Raw genomic sequence first — 20,731 nt, forward strand, 5'->3', positions numbered from 1 at the left:
AGCCACTGCAAATACGCTAGGGGCTAATTTCTGATGGGCACTGGAAACCTCCATGTTTAAGGCTGCGTCTACATTACAAGCTGGCGGTGTGATTTCCCCGGCTCATGTACACGTACTCATGCTAGTTCAACGAGCTACGAGCTAGCAGGCATATAAATTGCAGTGTAGCTACGGTAGCTACAGGTAGCAGCAGCAGAGGAATGGATGGACCACGCAAGCACATAGCCACTGGTTTCAGGCAGCTGTGTCTCTCCTGCTTCTACATGTACTGCCACAGTTACCCTGCTATTTATACTCTGCTAACTCAGTGAGAGCTAGCCCAGGTATGTGTACATGAGCAGGGGAAATCACACCCCTAGTTTGTAGTGTAGACATCGCATAAGTGGGAGGTTAATTTAATTCTAGTGTTTTCCCTGGTCTACACATTGCCCCTATTCTAGCAACTATATAAATTCCAAACCCAGGGACCCACGTACCGCTTGGCAGGAGAAGCAGTGAGTTTGATTCACAGGCCAAGCCCTTGTTCAAATAAAATATCTGAGTGGGTTAGGTGGAGGAGATGAGAGACTGCTGGGAACTTGAAATCAGAGCAGTTGCTTGCTGTGGTCATGAAAGGAGTGATACAGATATATAGTGAAGGTTAGTTGCTGCTTAATTACTAATATCCATCCTTGCTCCAAGCAGGAAGAGGAACTCTGTGCATAGCGTAAACCTAGACCAAGAAAGAACGTAGGTTTTACCTCTTTTCTTTACCAACATAAAATCACTCAGTCCTACCAGTCCAAAATTTTTCTGAACACTTAAAGTAATGTCCACCCTATGGGGACCAGAGGTCATTCACAGCCCCACTCGGTGCATTTTCCTGCTCTCCAGTGAAAATGTGCGCACAAAATGGCTCCGAACAACTGGAACGTTGGTCGGGCCTGTTACATCCCCTGTCCCCTATTATGGCTGACAATATTCTGTGAGTGCTTCTTTTCAGTTTCACGGCTATGGTGAGAAACATGGCATGTTTTGATTCCTAATTTAGAATGTTTATCTTGAAAGATTCCAGGGTCTTCATTTGAAAGATAAACTCATTCCTTGTTTTCCCTTTGCAGCATGCATTCCACAATAGTAACACAATGTGCCGTACTTTGTATCAGGGCTTAGAAGACCGTCACAACTATAAAATGTAGGACCTTTTGGAACACGAACTTCTGGATGGAAACAAGCCAGCTGGCCCATATAGGCAGGTCCATCCTCCAAGGGTGCTAGAAGAATTTTTATAGTGGGGGTTCTGAGAGCCATTGAATCAAACTATAAACCCTGTATATAATAGAAACCACTTCAAGCCAGGGGGTGCAGTAGCACCCTCAGCACCTCTAGTTCCAGCACCTTTTCTAATTAATAGCTGAACATCTCCTCTCATAACATGCCCCCTATGCCAGGAGCGAGGAAGTGAGATGTAGGTGCAGGACCTGCATTTGGCAGGGAGTTTCCCATCCAACAATGGAATTCTCCACGGGTAGATTATGGTACAGAGAATGAGACAGGCTGCCATTCAGCTGCTGGGGATCGTACGGATCAGGGGTTCCCAAACTTCATTGCATCGCGCCCCACTTCTGGCAACCAAAATTACCACACGACCCCAGGAGGGGGAACTGAAGCCTGAGCCTGCCCGAGTCCCGCCACCCCTGGGGGTGGGGCAAAGCCTGAGCCCCACTGCTCTGGGCAGGGGGCCCAAGAGCTTCAGCCCCAGGCCCCAACAAGTCTAAGCCAGTCCTGGCAACACCATTAAAATGGGGTCGTGACCCACAGTTTGAGAACTGCTGCTACAGACACTTGTTTGATCACATGTCGCTAAAGTTCCCAGCCAGATAGCCAGTGTGAAGACTGACTTGAGGTGTGTTTAACAGATGTGATACACTAAGTCCACCCAACAAAACACAATACAATAGGATGAAGGGAAGGTGAGAATCAAGACTCAGCATGCACCAAACCCCAGCTTCTCCTTGTATACTGCCTTTATTTGATTTTTGGAACTCCCTTTCTATGGAATGAGTTAGTGGGGCCCAACTAGAGTTATTTGTCTCCTAATTCGAAGCTGTTTAGGGCATCATCTTCAGACTTGTATGAATATTCTGACTTGGTATATATACATATAAACGAGGGGTGCTCTTTTAGAGCCAGAAGGGGATACTCTTACTCACATTGAGTAGTCCCTCATTCCCCAAGGAGTCCGATCAAAATTCATCCCTTTATGAATAGCGCTCATTACTATGGGCTACATACTGCCCTCGTTTACATGTTGTGCCCCCGCACTCCACCCCCAATGGCTTCAATGTAGAATATGAACCTGTGTACCTAATTCTGCTCTTGGTTACTCTGAGCTAAAACTGGAGTATATTCATTGACTTGTTGGGGCTTGCCATCTTTTTGCCTTCTTCTGTTGCATGAGGCATCCGTCACTTGCAGCTCTAAACTCTTGTGAATAGTGAATTCTCTGTGACTTGAAGTCTTTAAATCATGATCTGAGAACTCAACCAGAGGTTATGGGTCTATTGCAGGAATGGGTGGGTGAGGTCCTGTGGCCTGCAATATGCAGGTGGTCAGACTAGATGATCATGACGGTCCCTTCTGGCCTTAATGTCTAGGAGTCTATGTACATCATTGACAGGATGGTGTGGGAGAACCGAAGCAATAGCACTGGACTGTGTGTGCAGAAAATAACGGGGCATTTTTTTTCCCTGTGAAAAGGTAATTTACGTAAATGTATCCACAACTAGCATATGGCAATAGCTCACAACTTTGTTAATGGAAACCTGGTGATCCGTATCACTTGTATAGGAGACATTTGCTCGGGGGTTAATACAATATTAATGTTAATATCAATGATCGATCAGAGAATTTGCAAGAAAGGCATAAAGTATTTAATTATAATTACATCGAGAATGGCTTTGTAATGGCTACGACATTTGAATAAGGTCACATCTAGCCCTCACCCCTGTTATGTTGTTCTATATTAAATGCCATTCACTTTAAGTGCTCGAAACCTTTCTGAAGTACTCAGAATATAATACTCTGGTTAAATTGAAATATGTCCATTCATTTTTAGAAATGTGATTGATATCCTTTGCAAAACAAATGTTAACACACATTTGTACACAAATTTCTTTGATTGTATGTTAGGGAAATATAACAGTCTTTCTTAGCAGGCATTTTACTGGGTGCAAAGGAAAGGGCTATTTGTGAATATAAATTCAGCGTACTGTGAATGGCTTTAGCTCTCTGATGTAAATCTTTACATTTATATTTCCCTCCTCTGCATTTTCTAACACATTTATCCAAATGTTACTCCATACGTCCAGTCCTGCCTCCATTGAAAGCAATGGCAAATATCCCATTGTATTTAGTAAGAGCCAGGATTGGGCTCAGTATCAACCTTTGCTGCAATTTAGTTAACTTTTGTTCAAAATGTCACCAACAAAGAATACATAGTAAGAAGCATATTTGTACATTTAGCAGCAGAAAAATATATTTCAAATATACTGTATAGATTTACTGTAACTATAAACTAAACAGCATTGTCGCCCTGTTTAAAACTAGTAAGAAAAACAGTTTTGCATATAAAGCGGTAATACATAAATGTATGTATAAACATGGAGGGGCACACATACACATACACACACACAACTGAGTGCATATATAGATAGAGATACTAAGTACTGACATGCCCTGGCACACCTATATAACATGTTAAGGAGCAAATTCTGTTCTCTCTTACAGTGATGTGAATCCATGTCCATTGGCTTTATTCTGTTTTTACATCAGTGTAATGAAGAGATGACTCGATCTTCAGATGACTACACTGAATATTCATTGATTCAATGAGACTGACAAGCTCCCATCTGAAGGCAGAGTTTGGCCAAAAAGAAGGATTCTTTGAAACTTTGGAAGGCATGCTGTGATGCAACTTCTACATGGTTCGCCACTTTCTTGTTTAAAAAAGTATTTAGCTAAGTTATAAAAATGCCTAAGGATTTCAAGTTTTATATTGTTGAAAACAAATAAGAATTTATTTCCAATTTGTAACAAATACTGCTGCTGGTAAGCTGTAGGTAGATGGCAATATTTTTAACACCAAGAAGACATACATCATGCATTTTTACAACATATAAGTGCAGTGATATTGCTCCCTTTCTCAATAACAATATATAAGAATATATAGTATAAATGTACAGTATATATTAGCAACAATGTAAAATAACTTAGTGAAATGTCAAAGCTTCTGGATAAAAATTCAAGTCATGCCTGAGCATACCTTTTGCACAATTTTGCTTATCATCTCAGCTACCTTTGTTTACCCTGAATTTATGTTACAAAGACAGAATTTTGTTCTTTATATAATTGCCTATCACACCAACTAGTATCCTGCGCTTTTTGTTTGTTTGTTTATTTGCAAGGTTAAGTCAAGCCATGCCACAAATAAGCGTTCTGTGGAATCCATCGTTAGGGAATGGAAAACAATTGTGCAAAATGAGCTTGAAAAAAAATTATCATTGTACATAATTGTAATTTTTTATTAAAAATATCCATCTATAGTGTATAGGATAATCAAGCTACAATAATTTTAAATGGAGCTCATGATCCTAATGTCAATGTCTCTACATTATAAATCTCACCAGTTTTGCTGAAATTGTATCAAGTACCACTTTGGTGATTGCTTGCAGGAAGAATCAATGAAAATCCACTTAATAAAAATGTACAGCTTGTCTCAAAGCAGGTAGGGGGACCTTACTTTTTCCCACATTTTGTCAGTGGATACAGTTTCTTGCAGGGCCGATCCTTCATTTATGCTTACTAAGTAAAATATATGCAAGGGGTTTCTTACATCTGAGGAAAAATTGTTTTAACCATAGATATTGTGAGTCTGTCAGTGTCTGTAATATCAGCCATCAGAGTTTACCAGAGTTCAGCAGCCCTGCAATAACTTTCATGGAATTAATTGGAATACTATTTCACTTCCACTGGCTATGCACTTATACCCTGATTTGCAACAAAAATTCCATAATCGTGCAATGAATAAGCATATTTGTCAAATAGCATGGTGACTGACCTATGCTATATACTACCCAAATAGTCCGAGCCATAATACTAAATGTAGCTAAATAGGATGGGCTAAATTGTTTTCTTGACCCAATTTAAGAAAAAACCCACTAGATTCTCAGTTGATATAAATCAATGGAACCACACTGGATTTACAACAGCAGAAGATCTGGCCTATTTAGTGGAGTTAATCCTAATTTACACCAGTGTAAGTGAAGTCACATCTCCCTGGTCTTTTACAAAGTGCAATGTGACAGAAGCAAACTGAAAGTAGATTGATTTAAGGAAGAAAGGAACATCCATACAAAGCAAGCTGGTGTCAGTGATATTTTAGAAAATAAAACTGCAGTTTCATAAGATATCAAGGTCATCAACTGTGTTGTTAGTTAGATATTAGATTCTAACCTCAGAAAACTAAGTTCTTGTGGTATAAATAGCATCTCAGCTGGCTGATCAAGTTACTCTTCACTCTTTCTGAGTACTACTGTGGAAAAAGATGGCCAACTGATGATACTCAGTGATACCAGGCTGTTGTATAGACTGTATCACAGAATTTGTTACCAGGTATGAATAATATCACATTGTCCAGAATGGGAGATTAATTTTTTGAGACTCCAGTAATTGGTATTTATTATCTTGCATATGATACTGAGATCTCAGAACAGGCAAAGGGTCTGGGGCTGAAAGAATGTAATCAATGCTAAATTTAATTTCAGAGTCAGATTTTCCTAGGGAGACGTTGTTTAGGCTCTGTCTGTTGGAGGTGTTGTTTGGAAAGAACCCAGGAGGCTCCAAGAGTTTGGGTCCAGATTCGGCTGGCTCGCATTTACTTTCATGACAGGAGATGCTGTATAAACCAGAATCCATGGAAGACGATTTAGGGGAGGAAGGATCTTTTCCTCCACTTGGTCTCTGCTCTTTGTGTTCCCTTTTCATGTTCCTTCTTCTCCGTCTCCGCCTGTAATTCCCATTTTCAAAAAGATCCAGCATTGATTCACATCCAGATGCAAAGCTCCAATAGTTTCCTTTCCCCTTCTCATTCCCTTCTGTTCTGGGAACCTGTATTCATTTAAAGGCAGTTCAGTGTTTGTGTGTGTTACAAATGCTGCTGCTTAACATCTGTGTTCATTTACATTCAAGAAATGGTGTAAACATACATGACAAGCCATTTAAGCTTCTTCTCCTTCATTATACTACTGGTAGGCACAATCCAGCCTCTTCAATTTGCTTTATATTAACATAAATCAGAAAGGAACACACACATTACCTTTTCAAATGACAGCTTGTGGGCTGCAGAGAGATTTACAATTATTTGGAGCTGAATTGTTTGGCTTCCCCTCTTTCCAACATTTCTTTGGGAGACTATTCCCCACATACAGATATTTTCAGTTGCGCACAGCATGTATGCAAATATACAGTTAATGATCTTACCTTTACAAAACAACTGTTAAGTGATAAGTTATGTCGGATGGAGTTCTGCCAGGCTCTTTGATTTGATCTGTAGTAAGGAAATTTCTTCATTATAAAATCATAGATGCCAGACAAGGTCACTTTGTTTGAAGGACTTTGCTGGATGGCCATTGCAATTAAGGCAATGTAGCTGAAAAAGGAAAACTCAGAGTTATGCCATTGCCTTGTATGTATATATTTTATAAGTAGGATCTACCTCTGTCTCCCACACTCACTCACACATAGATGTGTATATGATTCTTATAAAATTATAAAATTCCTCCTTGTCCTACATTTTGGTTGTGTCACTCCTTGACCTGAGATGGCTCTTACAGACATCAACCAGTCTGCTCAGAATCCTTTTGCTTTAGTCTAAGAGCAAGATCCCTATTTAAGACTCATTGATTCATACAGCATGATACACAGGCATTACTTACAGACAATTGAAACCCAGTCAGGCTGTTTGTCCTTTCACTCAGCAGGCAGTGCTTAGATTTAAAAAAACACCAAAATCTCAAACTGCTCAAGGAAAGTTTCCCTAAACTATTACGCTCCAGTGAAATGTACCAGACTGTGGGACTCCATCACTCCACTGCCTCCTATAACTTCAGGGCTGGAGAGCTCATCACCTTGGCTAGTTAGAGGGACACCGGATGTTATCTTTCCCCAGACCTATTCATGAACCCACACAGTGCATCTTTCTTCCGTTGTGGGGACATCCACATTTATTTCCTTAATAAGCATCTTACAAATTGGATTAATTTCCCTCAGTATCCCTAAAAAGTGCAGAAGGGGACAGCTCAAATCTGATGATACAAAGGAGTCCAGGACATTAAAGGCAGAAGTTTCACTTTCCCCAAAGTGAAGGAGTGGGAATGGGAAGGGGAAGGGGGAGTGGGGGATGGAAGAAAAAAGACTTATTTCAAGGGGAAAAAGAACTTCCTCCCCCAGTTCTCTGTGCCTCGAGGAAACTACTTGGAAGGATACCTGTACTGGTTTTTAGAGAAAGCCAAGGGGGAATTCCCATTATCGGACAGTGCAGACAATCTCTCTGGAGAAAGGAAGACTTTGAAAACTTAACCTTACCTGTATGCTGGTCTGGTGAATTTTTTCTCTTCATCAGAACTACAGGTTGGATAGTCATCCCCATCATAATTAAAACAGTTATAGGGGTACTGTGTGTTATCAAACATCTTCCTGCTCTTGGTTCAGCTCCTGTGGAGTGAGAGAGATGGAGTGATGTTTCTCTTTCTCTGTGCCTGGGTTCCCTCCTCCCTTTTTCCCTCCCCTCTGTCTCATTCTCTCTCTCACCACGCGCACACACATAGACACACACACGCACGCAGACACACACGCACACATACTTCCTCAGTGTTGGGGTGGAGATTGGTTTTGTAATTCTTCAGTCCCAGACAGCCAGTCTGTTAAGATATTCCTTTTGTCAGTGGTGTTGTTGCATCCAATCTGCTTACAGGAAAGACAGCTAATAACTGATTAAATTGGTGAGTTCTCCCATGAACCTTTGAACTTGGGTGTGTACGGCCAGTAGCTCTGCTCCGGCTCTCTGGGTGGTCTGTGCTGGAGAGGGGCCAGGCGTTTTGCCATCTTTACATACACAATGTGACAAAAGCAAACAACATGAAGTTAATACATCATGCTCCAAGGTTTGTTCTTGTAAATTAAACTTTGAGAACAAAGTTTCTCCACCCTCCCCTGTTTCTTCCTGCTCCCTTCTCCACTCAGCAGGGTGGCTTTGTATTTATTTATTTTAAGAACTCGACATACAATAAACAGACATTCCAGCCAATAATACATGCTGGCCCTGATCTGTAATCTATAATACACTATAATAGACATAAATTATATTTCCAAGGCTAAAGGAAACTGTGTCCATTCAAAGAGAGCAGAATAGAGGAATCCGAGGGACTACTGTCAAGCAGGAAAGTAAAAGGAAAATAGCTGGAGGCAGAAGAGCTGCCTGTGTGGGCTTTGATCTGGAGGATGAATTAGACGAACAGCCCTGTGCGTTGGCATCCAATAGAGAAACAGTGTAATAGTATTTCAGTGCTTTGGCATGTTTTCCAACAAGTGACGTAAACCAAAGACATGACACAACATTTCAGGGGGACTAAAAAGGTGCATGCCACACGATAATTCCATTATTTGAAGAGGGCTATTTCCCCAGGATCTAGCTCAAGAAGGAGATGCACATTGGAAGGGAGAAAGCAAATTGGTGTGCTGACAGTGGAAATATAAAAGCAGAACTGCTAGCATTACTTTATTTTCTACTGCATCTTTCATACAAACTACATCCCCAAAGCCCTTACTGAGTGAAAGAATAGGATTAGGGTGAAATCCACTCAAGTGACAAGGAGAGCCGTAAAGTGAAGTTTAAGCGATGTGTACGATTTTGCCCAAGCCCTGGGCATTGGAATGAACTCCACCTTCATTGGAATGAACTTTAAACAATAAGGAGATACTCACTTCTCTTAAGAGTATCAAGATTTACAGACCAGAGAGGTAAATACTGAAAGAGGTAAAATCATGATCTTTCTCAGGTCTATATAACAATATGTAATAGCAGAGGCAAGGTGAAAATATGAAGCAGAAGCAACGGATTACAGAGATGTTTTCAGAGGAGATCTGAGAATAAGCCAGAGCAGTTATGTAGAATCAGGAACACACCTACCCCAAATTACAATAACAATTAGCAAATGCATGAGATGCGGATTCCAAAAAGTCCCTTAATGCAAAGGCCCAGATCCTACTGCCATAGGATTCAGTGGGACTTTTGCTGTGGAGTTAAACTGGAGCAAAATCAGGCACAAAGAGGATAGCAGATGTATGGCTTGATTCTCATTTACATCGACTTCCAGAAGGGTGAAAAGGGGCATTAGTGTCACAGAGAATCAGGGCCATTAATGTCAGTGGGGTTTCTCATACAAGGGAGGCAAGAAGGATTTAAGGCACCAGTAAATCCCCAGTTCAACTTTTAGTAGCAATTCTTCTCTTCTAATGTAAGTTACCTCAGTGAAATTCCGTTCAAACAGATGATTTTTGCCAATGTAAAAGGAACAGAGTCCAGCCATTGGGTTCCAATTTTGTATTTTCTGTTAGTAAGTGTTTAAAATTGAATAAGGTTTTAATTATAAAAATGGCCTGGATTAAAAAAAGAGTTAAAACAGAATCTATTTTAATCAAAAGGCTACTTCTCATATAGTTACTTAAAGTATTTAATAGGCAATGTTTGCTGGAAAGGAATTACGGAAAAGTAATAAAACTTGATTAGTCTGATAACATTAGGAGCCCTTTTTATTTACTACACTTTACCACTGCGCCAGTGGGGCTGATGGTCTCTCTGTATGTATGGCTAGGGGCGATTGCTGGGAGACTCTTTGAAGGCAATAGGTAACTTAGATAATAAAAGGGATTTTATCTAATATAGAAGTGCAAAGCATCAGGTTGTGTCTTTATGTTTGTTTTCTGTGTTACTTGTATGTTTGCTTTCTCTTACTATTTCATCTTTGAATATGTGTTTTTTCTATTAAATAACGTTTTCGTTTATTTTTACCCAAGCAGGTCTCTGGTTTGCAAACTGTGTAGAGTGTGTGTGCCAAAGAGAACTGCTAACTGGGGGGCTAGTTTCATGCCTTTGGGAGCGATGAGCCAAAGGGGAAAAATCTGAGTGTCTAGTAGTTAACAACTTAGGGAGGACAGATTTGGGGAGACTCGGGACTGGAAGGGCTGATGGTATCACTCTGCAGGAAGTAACTAGGCTGGTGGAAGCCAGGGTGAGACTGTGCTCATGGGCAAGATACTGGTGTCAGGGATCTGATCCAAAGTTGCACAGCATAGAGGCCTCCAAGGTTACAGGGCAGGTGATGACACAACCGCTTACCAGTCTGGATGATCCCCAAAATGTCACAGTGCCTGAATATGGACTTGGCAGCCTAACTCTAGGAAACCATTTTTGAAAATCTAGGTGAAGGATGACCCAGAATAATAAATGGCTCGGCTTTGGAAAGGGGCCTTTCCCCTCTAGGATGCTAATTTGAATTCAGTCCAGTCAGTAGTGACTGAAAGTCATTACCATTAATTGGTTGTTTGGGATGCCTTATGTTCAAAGAAGGCGTGGTTTCAGTCCATTTTGCAGGGGCCCATAATAAGGACCAGCATAGTTGGCATCTTTGATAATCTCAGGAGCAAGGACAAAGAGAAAAAAGAAGGAACGACCTTCTCACTTCCAGATGTGGTTAGAATTAAGGCATGTTGGCCAGGCCTGTGGAGAAATTTATATTGTTGCTGTCTCTTCTGTATCTGTTCCGTGGACAAGTATTATTCTTATTTATTATTTACTGAGAGCCAACAGTGGGCTATGACCTCAGTCTCTGGGGTGGCAAATTGCACCCAGTTTAAATTCACTCAACATAGAAGAACAAAGCAATTCATATTTGACTCCTAGAAGAGCAAAAAGAAGCATAAATTAAATCTAGTAAACTTCCTTTTGAAATCCAAATATGTCAAAATAGTTGAATATTTTTCAACAGTATTTTAAGGCCCTACATGCTAAATTCCACTCCTGGGTTAACATTTATGGCTCAATTAAAATCCGTGAAAATAATGTTTATGAAGAAATGTTGACAGACCTCTAAACATGCCATAGCAGAGTTAGCAGGTGCCATGATTATTGTAGCAAAACATGTTAACAATAGTTTTGTCTTAGCAGCTGTACAGTCATTATAGTTTTACTAGAGTAACTATAACTCATTCAAGGCGTTATCATGAAAACATATTTTAATAGGCTATATTTTTCATAAGTTGTATATTTCCAGAATGCAATGCTGTAAACCATTTGATTTGAGATAGTAAATGCGTGATAAAAATGTCATGTCAGGTTTGCTTATTTTTTTAAACTGACATTAAAAATTATTTGAAATTTGTTATAGTTATTGACACAGATTGAGGAAATTATGTCTGAAATGGAGACCCTTCATAAATTCAAAGAATGTTGCTTTTGATGATTGTTGCAATATATCAGAATAAAAACAAGTATCACTGTTTGAAGATTACAAAGGCAGTTCTCGGTCTATTCGTTGGGAGAGATTGGGACTTTAGACACAGTCCTGAGAAAGGGGAGATGTGTAAATTGTACCACCCCAGAGTACCACCAGGAGGCATTGGGAATCAGAACCACAATTCTTATCCTGCTTCCTCCTTGCTCCTGGAGGTGGGACAGGTAGAAATTTATGGTGTAATCCAAAGCCTGTTGAAGCCAGTGGAAAGATTTCCAATGACTACAATACTTGGAGTCAGGTCTTCTCTGATGACCTACGTCTATACCTAGGGTGACCAGATGTCTCAATATTATAGGGACAGTCCCGATATTTGGGGCTTTGTCTTATATAGGCACCTATTACCACCCACTCCCTGTCCTGATTTTTCACAGTTGCTATCTGGTCACCCTATATATACCAGCAGTACCTTACTTCTCCCTCTTTGCCTGCTGTACAACTCTGCCCACTCAGTAGGAGGGGTGTAGCCAAGGATCTGCTAGTCTTTGTCCATTTCCCCATCACTAGCTTTGGGGAATGGACAGATATAAGGGGAGATTTCTCTCCTCTGTGTGAGCATGTAGCCAGAGTCACATTCTAGCCCACTGTAAATATCTTAAGAAAATAATGCCAATGATATTTTGAAAAGGACAGAGGTAGAACAGTCTCATGTTGTGGACACCTCCTCTTTCTCTGTTTTTCTGTATTGCCTCCACCCTTTTTAAGATCTGAATACTACTCTACAGCATCTCTCGTTTTCTGACATTTATGGGCAGATCCACCTCTGGGAGTTAACAGAAGTAAATGGAATTACACCCATTTACATTATCTGAGGGATCTGGCCTCTGGCATGCAGCTTCTTGGGCTGATCATGGTGTAGGACTGCAGGAGTGTTTTACCACATCTCCTTTTTATCTGGTTCCATGTTTTCTCTCAGCAGCTAACTTTTAGTTCTGCTCTTTGTTTTGTGCTTTTGTGTGGAACCTCATTGAGCTGAAATTTGCATCCTCGGGTTCCTTGTTGATATTTTGTGGAGGTGGCTCCAGTTTCCTAATTAAACATACCTTGCTCTCTTCACCACTTTGTACATAGTCTTCTGATCTAGAGCAAGGCCTGACAGCATCACTATGACCTGCACCCCAGTTGTTTCATGTATCACAAGAGATCAGAGGGTTGGTGGAGGATAGGGCTTCTACAGGACAAATGTGTCTGTGCAGGATAATTTCCCCCCTGAGCAGGGCATTACCATCTCTGCAAAATCAAGACGTTTTGCAGGGCCAATAGTTTTCTCAAGTAACTATCCTATAGGCTTCATTAGGTTTGTGGACAGTCCTATCCATCCAACTGTCATCAGCCACTGGTGAGGATTCCAGTCCAGAGATGTAACTGAGGGTTGGGGTGAATTCTCTATCACTGGCAATTTGTAAATCAAGACTGAATGTTTTCCTAAAAAATCTGCTCTAGTTGAAACAGGAATTATTTTAGGGAACTCTCTGACCTATGTTATGTAGGAGGTCAGAATAGGTGATCACCACACCGGACTTCTGGCCTTTGAATCTATGTATGTGATCTATTTCTCAATTTCTTTCAAGGACAAGATTTTGTATAGGCTGGACAACCTGAGAACCCCAATGCAGAAGGGAATCTTTATTATCAGAGCTTGATGTCTCAAATTCTTTAGTTTTCTGGGGACCAATGGGAGGAAGATTCAGAATGCACCAGTGTGTTATTTGGATGTAGCCCCGTTACTAGTGATATGGGACCAAACCACTTTGCCTCTGTGGGCTTATGGGATGAAAATATAGTGGATCTGGGTAGGGCTGCACAAAAAGCATGCATGCTGCCTCAGTGGCATTGTTCCTCCCCCAGCTCCAACCCTGTGAAAATCCCTTGAAGCTTTGGATGCATGGGTGGGGGCGGGGTGGATGTGTAGATAGAAGATTAGAAGACGTATTTGGATATAGACCTTTACTAATGCAGTATTTGTTTTCTAAACTAAACACAGCTAATGACTTGGACCAAGAAACTAATTCCAGATGCTGACTGCCTCAGTCTGCATTAAAATTGGCATCACACAATTGAGCACCGATTACTTATTAAGTTATTTTGCTGAGAGGATTAATCCAAAGAAAGAACTAACAGTTTGGATAACACTTGTGCACCATTTTTCATGCATTGTTAATTGCAGAAACTGGCAGAAATTGTGCAGTGCTTTCTCTTTAAGCCCTAGTAATTCTTGTTGAATAGAAGAGTGGGATTTGACCCAGTGCTGTGCTTTACACACCAGCATAAATGTGGAGTAACACCACTGAAGTCACGGGGGCTGATTTCCCATTGCTCTAAAGACCATTTACAACACTCTTGTGGCATAAAGGGGGTACAGCGGGAATACCTGCTGTTTAATGGGGCTCCCCCACTGTCATAGAACTAACTGACAGAGCAACCCTACCAGCTCCATTCCCACACCCCAGCATTTAGGACCAGTTGCAGGTGGGAAGAGGGTGTGGCCAGAGTGTGCTGTGCTCCTGCTATTGGCTGCTTCCCATGGTCCTAAAGCAGATCTAAGTGAACTGGCCCCCAAACACAGTGAGCATGAAGATGACTTAACACTGTCCCCCTGTCTCCAATCTGCTCCTGCACCTAGCACAGGGACAGACTAATAATCAGGGCCATTTCATGTGCCCTGGAGCTTCATTTTTGTAAGTGGGAGCATCACAGACGATCAGGTCTACATCCTTCCTCTGCTTCATCAGCCGCAAGGCAAACAGGCACAGCGTGGCTGATGGCTCTTGGGCTCTCGACCCAGACTCAGCCTGCCTCTTTTCCTTGCAGCTACACATCTGCATTCCAGCCCTCGGCCTGCCTTTCTCTCACGTAAGCTAAATTCCCTGGCCTGCTGGGTGTTGTCTCTTTTGCACTGCAGGGGATGGGCTGGCAGCCAACGGAGGACTGATTGAAGACCTGCAGCTCTCTGCCTTGCATCTGCCCAAACTGTAACTAACACTCCCATTACTAAGGCATCATGCATTCGCCCCATGGAATCCTTAAAATAGGCTTGTGTGTCTAATCCTGAGGTCAAGGCCGCCAGCCAGACCATTTGCTGATATGCACCAACTGGGGTATGCATGTTCAGAACACACCCAGCCAGCTCCTTTGAAAGGGCTAGTTGCATCTCTAACCCAGCAGTATTTTGTTACAGGGCTCCCTCGATGCTGATTCACAGATGAGATGGATGTGTTGCAGCCACAGCTAGGTCACTGTAGCTCAAGCTAGCTTAGTTCGTGCTTTTTTGCATCGGAAGTCCCTGGTTCAATCCCCAAGGGGTCAGTCAAGATTGCAATTTTCACATACCCTTCTTCTGCTTGCACCCTAACTGCACACTCATACAAAGAGATCTACCTGAGGGAAATTTGGTTGCTAGTGAGCCAAAAATACATAAGATAAGAAGAGGAGAGAAATGTAGTGAGCACATGAGACTAGCCAAAGAGGAAAGGGGAACGTTTTGGTTTCCTTTCTTCAGTGTTGAATGGGCCAGTCCCTAAGCTGGTGTATCAATGACTTCAGTGAGTTACTCTGGGCCTGATTCACCACCCTTGGAATAGAACAAAAATACCAGTAGTTCACCTAGCCTAGCAGGCATAAAAAGTTCCTCTTGTGGTCCACAGCATTTCCTGCAGCCTTCCCTCTAGTGACTGCCACACAGACCCTTCCTGGGCTGTTTCCCAGCCCACAGTCTGGCTAGTACGGAGGATTGTCTCCATGTTGATCCCCCTTGACTGTGCTACAGGCCTGCCTACAGTCCTGTCACCTGGCCTCCCTTGTACCCACCCTTTCCCATTTCCCTGCAGAGCAGGCCGCAGCTTGATCATGTCATGCTCCCGGGGGTACTACAAGGTCCAGAATGCCTGCCCATAAAAGGGCTAAACAGTAGAACAGGCCACAGCAACCCTTCAAATGGACAGACTGTTACATCAAAATGGACAGACTGTTACACCAACACAGCTATCAGAGGGTAGTATATTTTAGCCATTACCAACTAGGGTGGTTTGAGAAGAGGTGATCCCCTATCCTATAGCCCATCTCCATTGCCCTGTAAATCTGATTTGCTGTATTTGTCTTGAAAAAGTTAGCTTGTTGAGGTTTTTCTTCATTTTGGACGGTTTTCCTTTGTTGGTAATTGTATCATAGAACTCAGTTTGCTTCCAGAATAAACACTTGGGGGCTGGTGTGTCAGGAACACCTTGTTAAATTTTCCAATGCCAGACACTTCAGCCCTTCTTCTGTGCCACTGAATTAGAATAATCACTTACAGATATTCATTTATCATCATTCAGATATCTGATCATCTATCAAACGAAAGTGACTCGCAGCAGAGAACTCTCTGTTAACTTTGCATTTTGATCATGGTGCTGATGGTTCCTTGAGAAAGTTTATGCTCCCTGCTTGCATAGCCTTTCTTTTCATCTTGCGAGATGATTAGTGATGTACACGCAGGTTTCTGAAGAAAAACACGATTTAGTCTCTGCTTCCTGCAGTGTGTTCCCATCATTAATTTTACTGTCATTCAGGAATATGGGTGAGGACGTGTGTTCCATTTAGTGACTGGGAGAAGATTTTAAAAGCCACAGAGGGCAGTTGGACATTCATTGCAAATCAACGGAAGTTGGCTGCCTAATTCCCATTTGTGCTTTTGAAACCCTTGCCCCTAAGGCTTTATTGGGAGATCCAATAGTTGGTGGGAATATGATTTGCAAATTTCCTCTTGATTAAGCGCAGGTCTGTTAGTATTAATGTATCTGATGTACTCCATGGTTTGCAAGTCTTTAGCAAGGCTGTGAGCTATGACTTATGTTTCTGTTATTGCAGTAGTGCTTTAGGTGAGCTGGTTGAAAAATGGTCTGGGGAACTTGTAAACATTTTATTTAATTTCCACCCACTTTTTAATCAAAAATTTCATCTAGATTTCAGAATGTGAAATTTTGTTTACCAGATGAACTTTATAATTCTGACACTTAGCTTTAGTTGAATGTTTTTTAAATACTTGCTAGAAGCCAGATAGTTGGGATGAGGCAGGTACTTCGTTCCACTTACCCATGGCATGACCTGTTCAGGCTTTTCTTGGTAGTTCACAACATATTTGATAATTTCAGGGTGGAAGGTCTCCTTCTCATCCTTACTGTCAAATTCTATTGTATTTTCTGTCTAACCTGATTTATAATGGCTCTATATGGGTCAGATTAGGGGATTTTGGGTGAGCTGGTTGCTTCGATAATATTTGTTAGACTCTCTTGGGGTTACTGAATTGTTTGTGAGCTGATCCTGGTTTTCTTCTAACGTCTTCGTTATTCACAAGTGTTCACCTAACTGTTGAGAGCAGTAGTTTTTAAGGTTGTTCATGAACTGTTTGTTAAATGTTTATCATTATTTGGTCACCTAACTCACATGATTTTATTTCTGATTCGTTGAGTGAATCATTTTCAGTAGGAATTACAAATGACTAATAGCAGATATTGAATACGGAATGATGCATTTCTGGCATGAATTTCTGGACGAATAATAATTTGGGAAACTTTACAGAGTCATGGACTCAGTGTTTGCTTGTCTGCTCAAAACTTAACAAATAACATGATCCTCTGAATCACAATGAAACAAAGTTAACACTTTTACTACAAAAGATATTCATGAACCAGATTAGGTAAGATTTAACTCCAGTATTAGTGAATAGAGGCCACCAAGATGTACAATGGTCTGTCCTTTTAAATTTATTACACAGCTGTAACCTGAAAACTTCAGCATTGCTGGTGGAAGCAGTCAAAGTACTGCATAGCTGTTACAGTGTGAAGCTGTATGGTGTTTGTGCCCCATTTACTTCCCACACAATAGTAAACAAGGCATGACCACTAGGCCACTGAGATGGCCCAACAATGTACAAACAAAAGACTTCTTAGACAGGATGACAGGCAGCAGATAAATGCTTGAGGGTGTGACGCATATGTGGGCGGCTGAGAGACGCAATGATAGGACCCAGGAAATAACAGCAATGTATCTCTATATAATTGTGAAATCTGGCAGTAATAAAAATTTCAAATAATCTTTGCCAGAGTTTGGTTTTCAGTGCGATAGAGCAGAGGTTCTCTACTTGGGGGTCATGACCCAGAGAGGGGTCATGAACTGGTTTTAGGGGATTGTAACCACTCTCCCGTTCTTTATGGCTAGATGGGTGGGGGTCCCGAAATTTTTTTCTCGCATAATTTGGAGTCACAGTATGGATAAGGTTGGAACTACTGCTATAGAGTAATTTTAATCATTCCAGGCCTAGTCCTGAGGATTGTATTTGTCTTCAAAGGCACACACCATGACACCATGCACTGGCCATTGATATTAAATTGAGTATAGACCTGAATATTTCCCTCTATCTTTATAGCTTATAGAAATCAAAGGGCTTGGACCAAATACATACTGTGCTCATTGTAAGATCAGGAACAGGAAGCCCTCCTCTGCCAGCACTGCTCCTTCCTATGCAACATCTAGATTACGAGACAATCCGAACATTCGTTCGCTGACTCCGCTGGTTTTTGCAGCACTGCAAGCAAATCAGTTTATCCCTGCACAAGTCAGAATTATTCACATCCCAATTAGCTGTAGTGAAAGCAAGGAAATAGCCAGTTAAGCAGGAAATGAACCCTATCTCCTCCTGAAATTCCACATAATTCAAAAGGGTTCTGGTTATATATTGTCTTGTCTACCTGAGCTTTCTGGCATAAATGAGTTGTTGGATTAAATTCATACACCTCTGTTTTAGGGGATCAGATATGCCCAACTGCATCCAAATTCTGCTTAGCACTTGAGGCCAAATTCTGCCCTCAGACACATGGACCTAATCCTGAGCCCACTTAAATCAGAAGAGTCCCACCACTGTAAAACGGGTGTAAGTGAGGTGAGCATCAGTCTACACATACAGCTCTCATTATTATCAGTGGTTAGAACTTGGCCTTATTTATGTAGCATACTTGCAAAATGCAGAAATAAGCCTCTCACTGATTCTGGATTCCAGGTTGCTGAAGGCAGGTTACATTTCAGAGGCAGCATGTAATAGAAATAGTCTCAAGAATCACCCAAATGTGAGAGGTAAAATGGGTAGTTATGATATTTAAATCTTGACATTATGACAGACTTATGTTGTTCGGGAAGCAGGATTCGTTAGTAACATGGCTTAATTCAGGCAGAGACTCCTGTCACTATGCATACTGTGCAGTCACTGGTTAGCATGTAATGCTCTGCTGTTCAGGAAAAACGCCAGCGTATGGCATGCCATAGAGCCTGCTTGTGTACCTTGCTGAGCTGTTTTGCAACAGTTAGGCCTGGACAGAGAACATTTTTGGTCACCTTCTGTAATTCCGGCCACTGAAACTCGGTCCAAATCAGATACGAGGAGCTGAACATCCTAGAACGACTGGGTTGCTTGACATTGGACTATGGATCTGAATTTTGACATGGCCTTTGTCTTGAGTGAGACTAAACGAAGACCTTGGAGCCAAATAACCCCAGATTTGGGGTGTTCAGAACCCAGACCTGGATCCAGTTTGTGTGGCTTACACCCTTCCCTATCTCCTGTGAGTCTATCAGGGCAGACATTCCTTCTAAATGAGTCTCTGGTCTCACAACTTGCTCTTCACTTGCTACAGGATGGAATAGCATCAAGTGACGAGCCCGAGATTTATACAGAATGACTCTTTCCCCTACAGTAAGGCTCTAGGAGGGGAGATGTTCTTGATTAAATCTATATGTGTTTGGATATTTTTGGCTGTTGGAATCCAGATCTGAAGTTTGCAGCTTGGCTCCATCCCTAATTTATTTATTGTTGTAATGGATGATTTGGGAACACTGATTAGACAGGCCAAGGCTTCAGTATTATTTGAAGGCAGAGAAGAGGTCCTGTCTACAATGCAAAACAGAAGCATGTTTTAACCATCTCAGGGTACAACCAGTGGTAACCACAGCCCCCAGCCCCCCTCCCAGTTATATTTGTGAGGTAGGAAGGATAGTCCACTGTTTAGGATGCTAATTTGGGAGCCATGTGCTCAGTTCCCTTTTCTGACAGAGTATTTGGTGTGACCTTGGGAAAGTCATTTAGCCTTTCTGAGCCTCAGGTCTCCATCTGTAAAATGGGGATAATAGCATGGCATAAGCCTCTTGTAATGATAAATATATTAAAGATTGTGAGGTGCACAGATATGCCAATAATGGGAGCCATATAAATACCTTAGATAGGTATGTAGATAGTCCCTTAGTTGAATTTGTATTGGCCTTTGGGGGTGATGCTTAGTTGAAATAAAATAACTGTGTTATCATTATTATAATAATAAATCTGATTAGATTTAAAGCCTCTCCAAATTTCCCCGGGACAGTGCATTCTGCTCCCAACACTGTCCTGCACCTTGCTAGCACAATCAGGCCTCATAATCACCTCAGCATTTACCTCGTAAAAGGAGAATATTATTCGGTGACAAGGTAATCTGCTAATTAGAAAGTACACTTCTTACAGAGCGGCATGATTCTATTTCCATAGTTCCACCTGAAAAGATGAATCGTCTGGCTCACATTTTAAAAATAGACTGCCTGCTATATGCATGTTTCCAGTCATTAACGCTAGGTGTCTAACTGCTCACAGCGGCATGCTTCAACTGTGTGCCCAAGTTATGTGCATGCATTTTGCATGTGCAATTAAACACAGTTTGCACATGCAATGAGCCACAATGTGACAACTTTTGGAAGATGGTTCTGCTTTCCTTTGGGCTGTCAATGACATTGGTTTTTCTCCTAGTTGTAGAGCTTTCCAGTGCAATGGTATAGGGCATAATTTGATGTAAAATGAAAATGAAAAGTAATGAAAAATGAAATGGTGCTAGTTTAGAGTGCGAAAAAGGGGCTTGGCTGACAGATCCTGTAGCTGCAGTGGTAGGTAAAACCTCTCAGTCTGCAGTCAGAAAGCAATTCGCAAATCATTCAGCAGCCAGCATGTGAAATTTACAATTGATTATCCAGGTTATATTTATTTAATGTGATGGGAAGGAGCAGAGCTGCCTAAACACGCCAAATAGCTGAAAGAAACAAAATACTCAATCCAGTTTGATGAGACTAAT

General features: G+C 41.4%; 1 protein-coding gene and 1 long non-coding RNA gene across 3 annotated transcripts in view; one reads left to right on the forward strand and one right to left on the reverse strand.

Annotated features, from left to right (window-relative positions):
* The first annotated feature begins 3,770 nt into the window (after window positions 1-3,770).
* The window catches only part of LOC142073325 (uncharacterized), a 69,315-nt gene continuing 52,354 nt past the window's right edge, over window positions 3,771-20,731 (forward strand). For both annotated transcript variants that reach the window (XR_012670137.1, XR_012670136.1), the window contains exon 1: window positions 3,771-3,965. This is a non-coding gene — a long non-coding RNA (uncharacterized LOC142073325). The remainder of the gene's footprint in view (window positions 3,966-20,731) is intronic.
* Window positions 4,677-7,800, reverse strand: FOXL3 (forkhead box L3). Its single transcript, XM_048866958.2, has 3 exons — window positions 7,624-7,800; window positions 6,520-6,688; window positions 4,677-6,147 (listed from the first exon to the last, which is right to left on the reverse strand). The coding sequence occupies exons 1-3, from the start codon at window positions 7,728-7,730 to the stop codon at window positions 5,665-5,667; spliced, it is 759 nt and encodes a 252-aa protein (XP_048722915.1). The 5' UTR covers window positions 7,731-7,800; the 3' UTR covers window positions 4,677-5,664.

This window comes from Caretta caretta, chromosome 10 (assembly GCF_965140235.1).
Source record: "Caretta caretta isolate rCarCar2 chromosome 10, rCarCar1.hap1, whole genome shotgun sequence".
NCBI classification, from domain to species: Eukaryota; Metazoa; Chordata; order Testudines; family Cheloniidae; genus Caretta; species Caretta caretta.

Coding starts and splice junctions, on each gene's coding strand:
- FOXL3 (XM_048866958.2), bottom strand. CDS start 7,730: ATGTTTGATAACACACAGTACCCCTATAACTGTTTTAATTATGATGGG. Junction 6,689..7,623: donor TTCACCAGACCAGCATACAG/GTAAGGTTAAGT, acceptor TTCCTTTTTCAG/CTACATTGCCTTAATTGCAA. Junction 6,148..6,519: donor TTAACAGTTGTTTTGTAAAG/GTAAGATCATTA, acceptor AAATGAATACAG/GTTCCCAGAACAGAAGGGAA.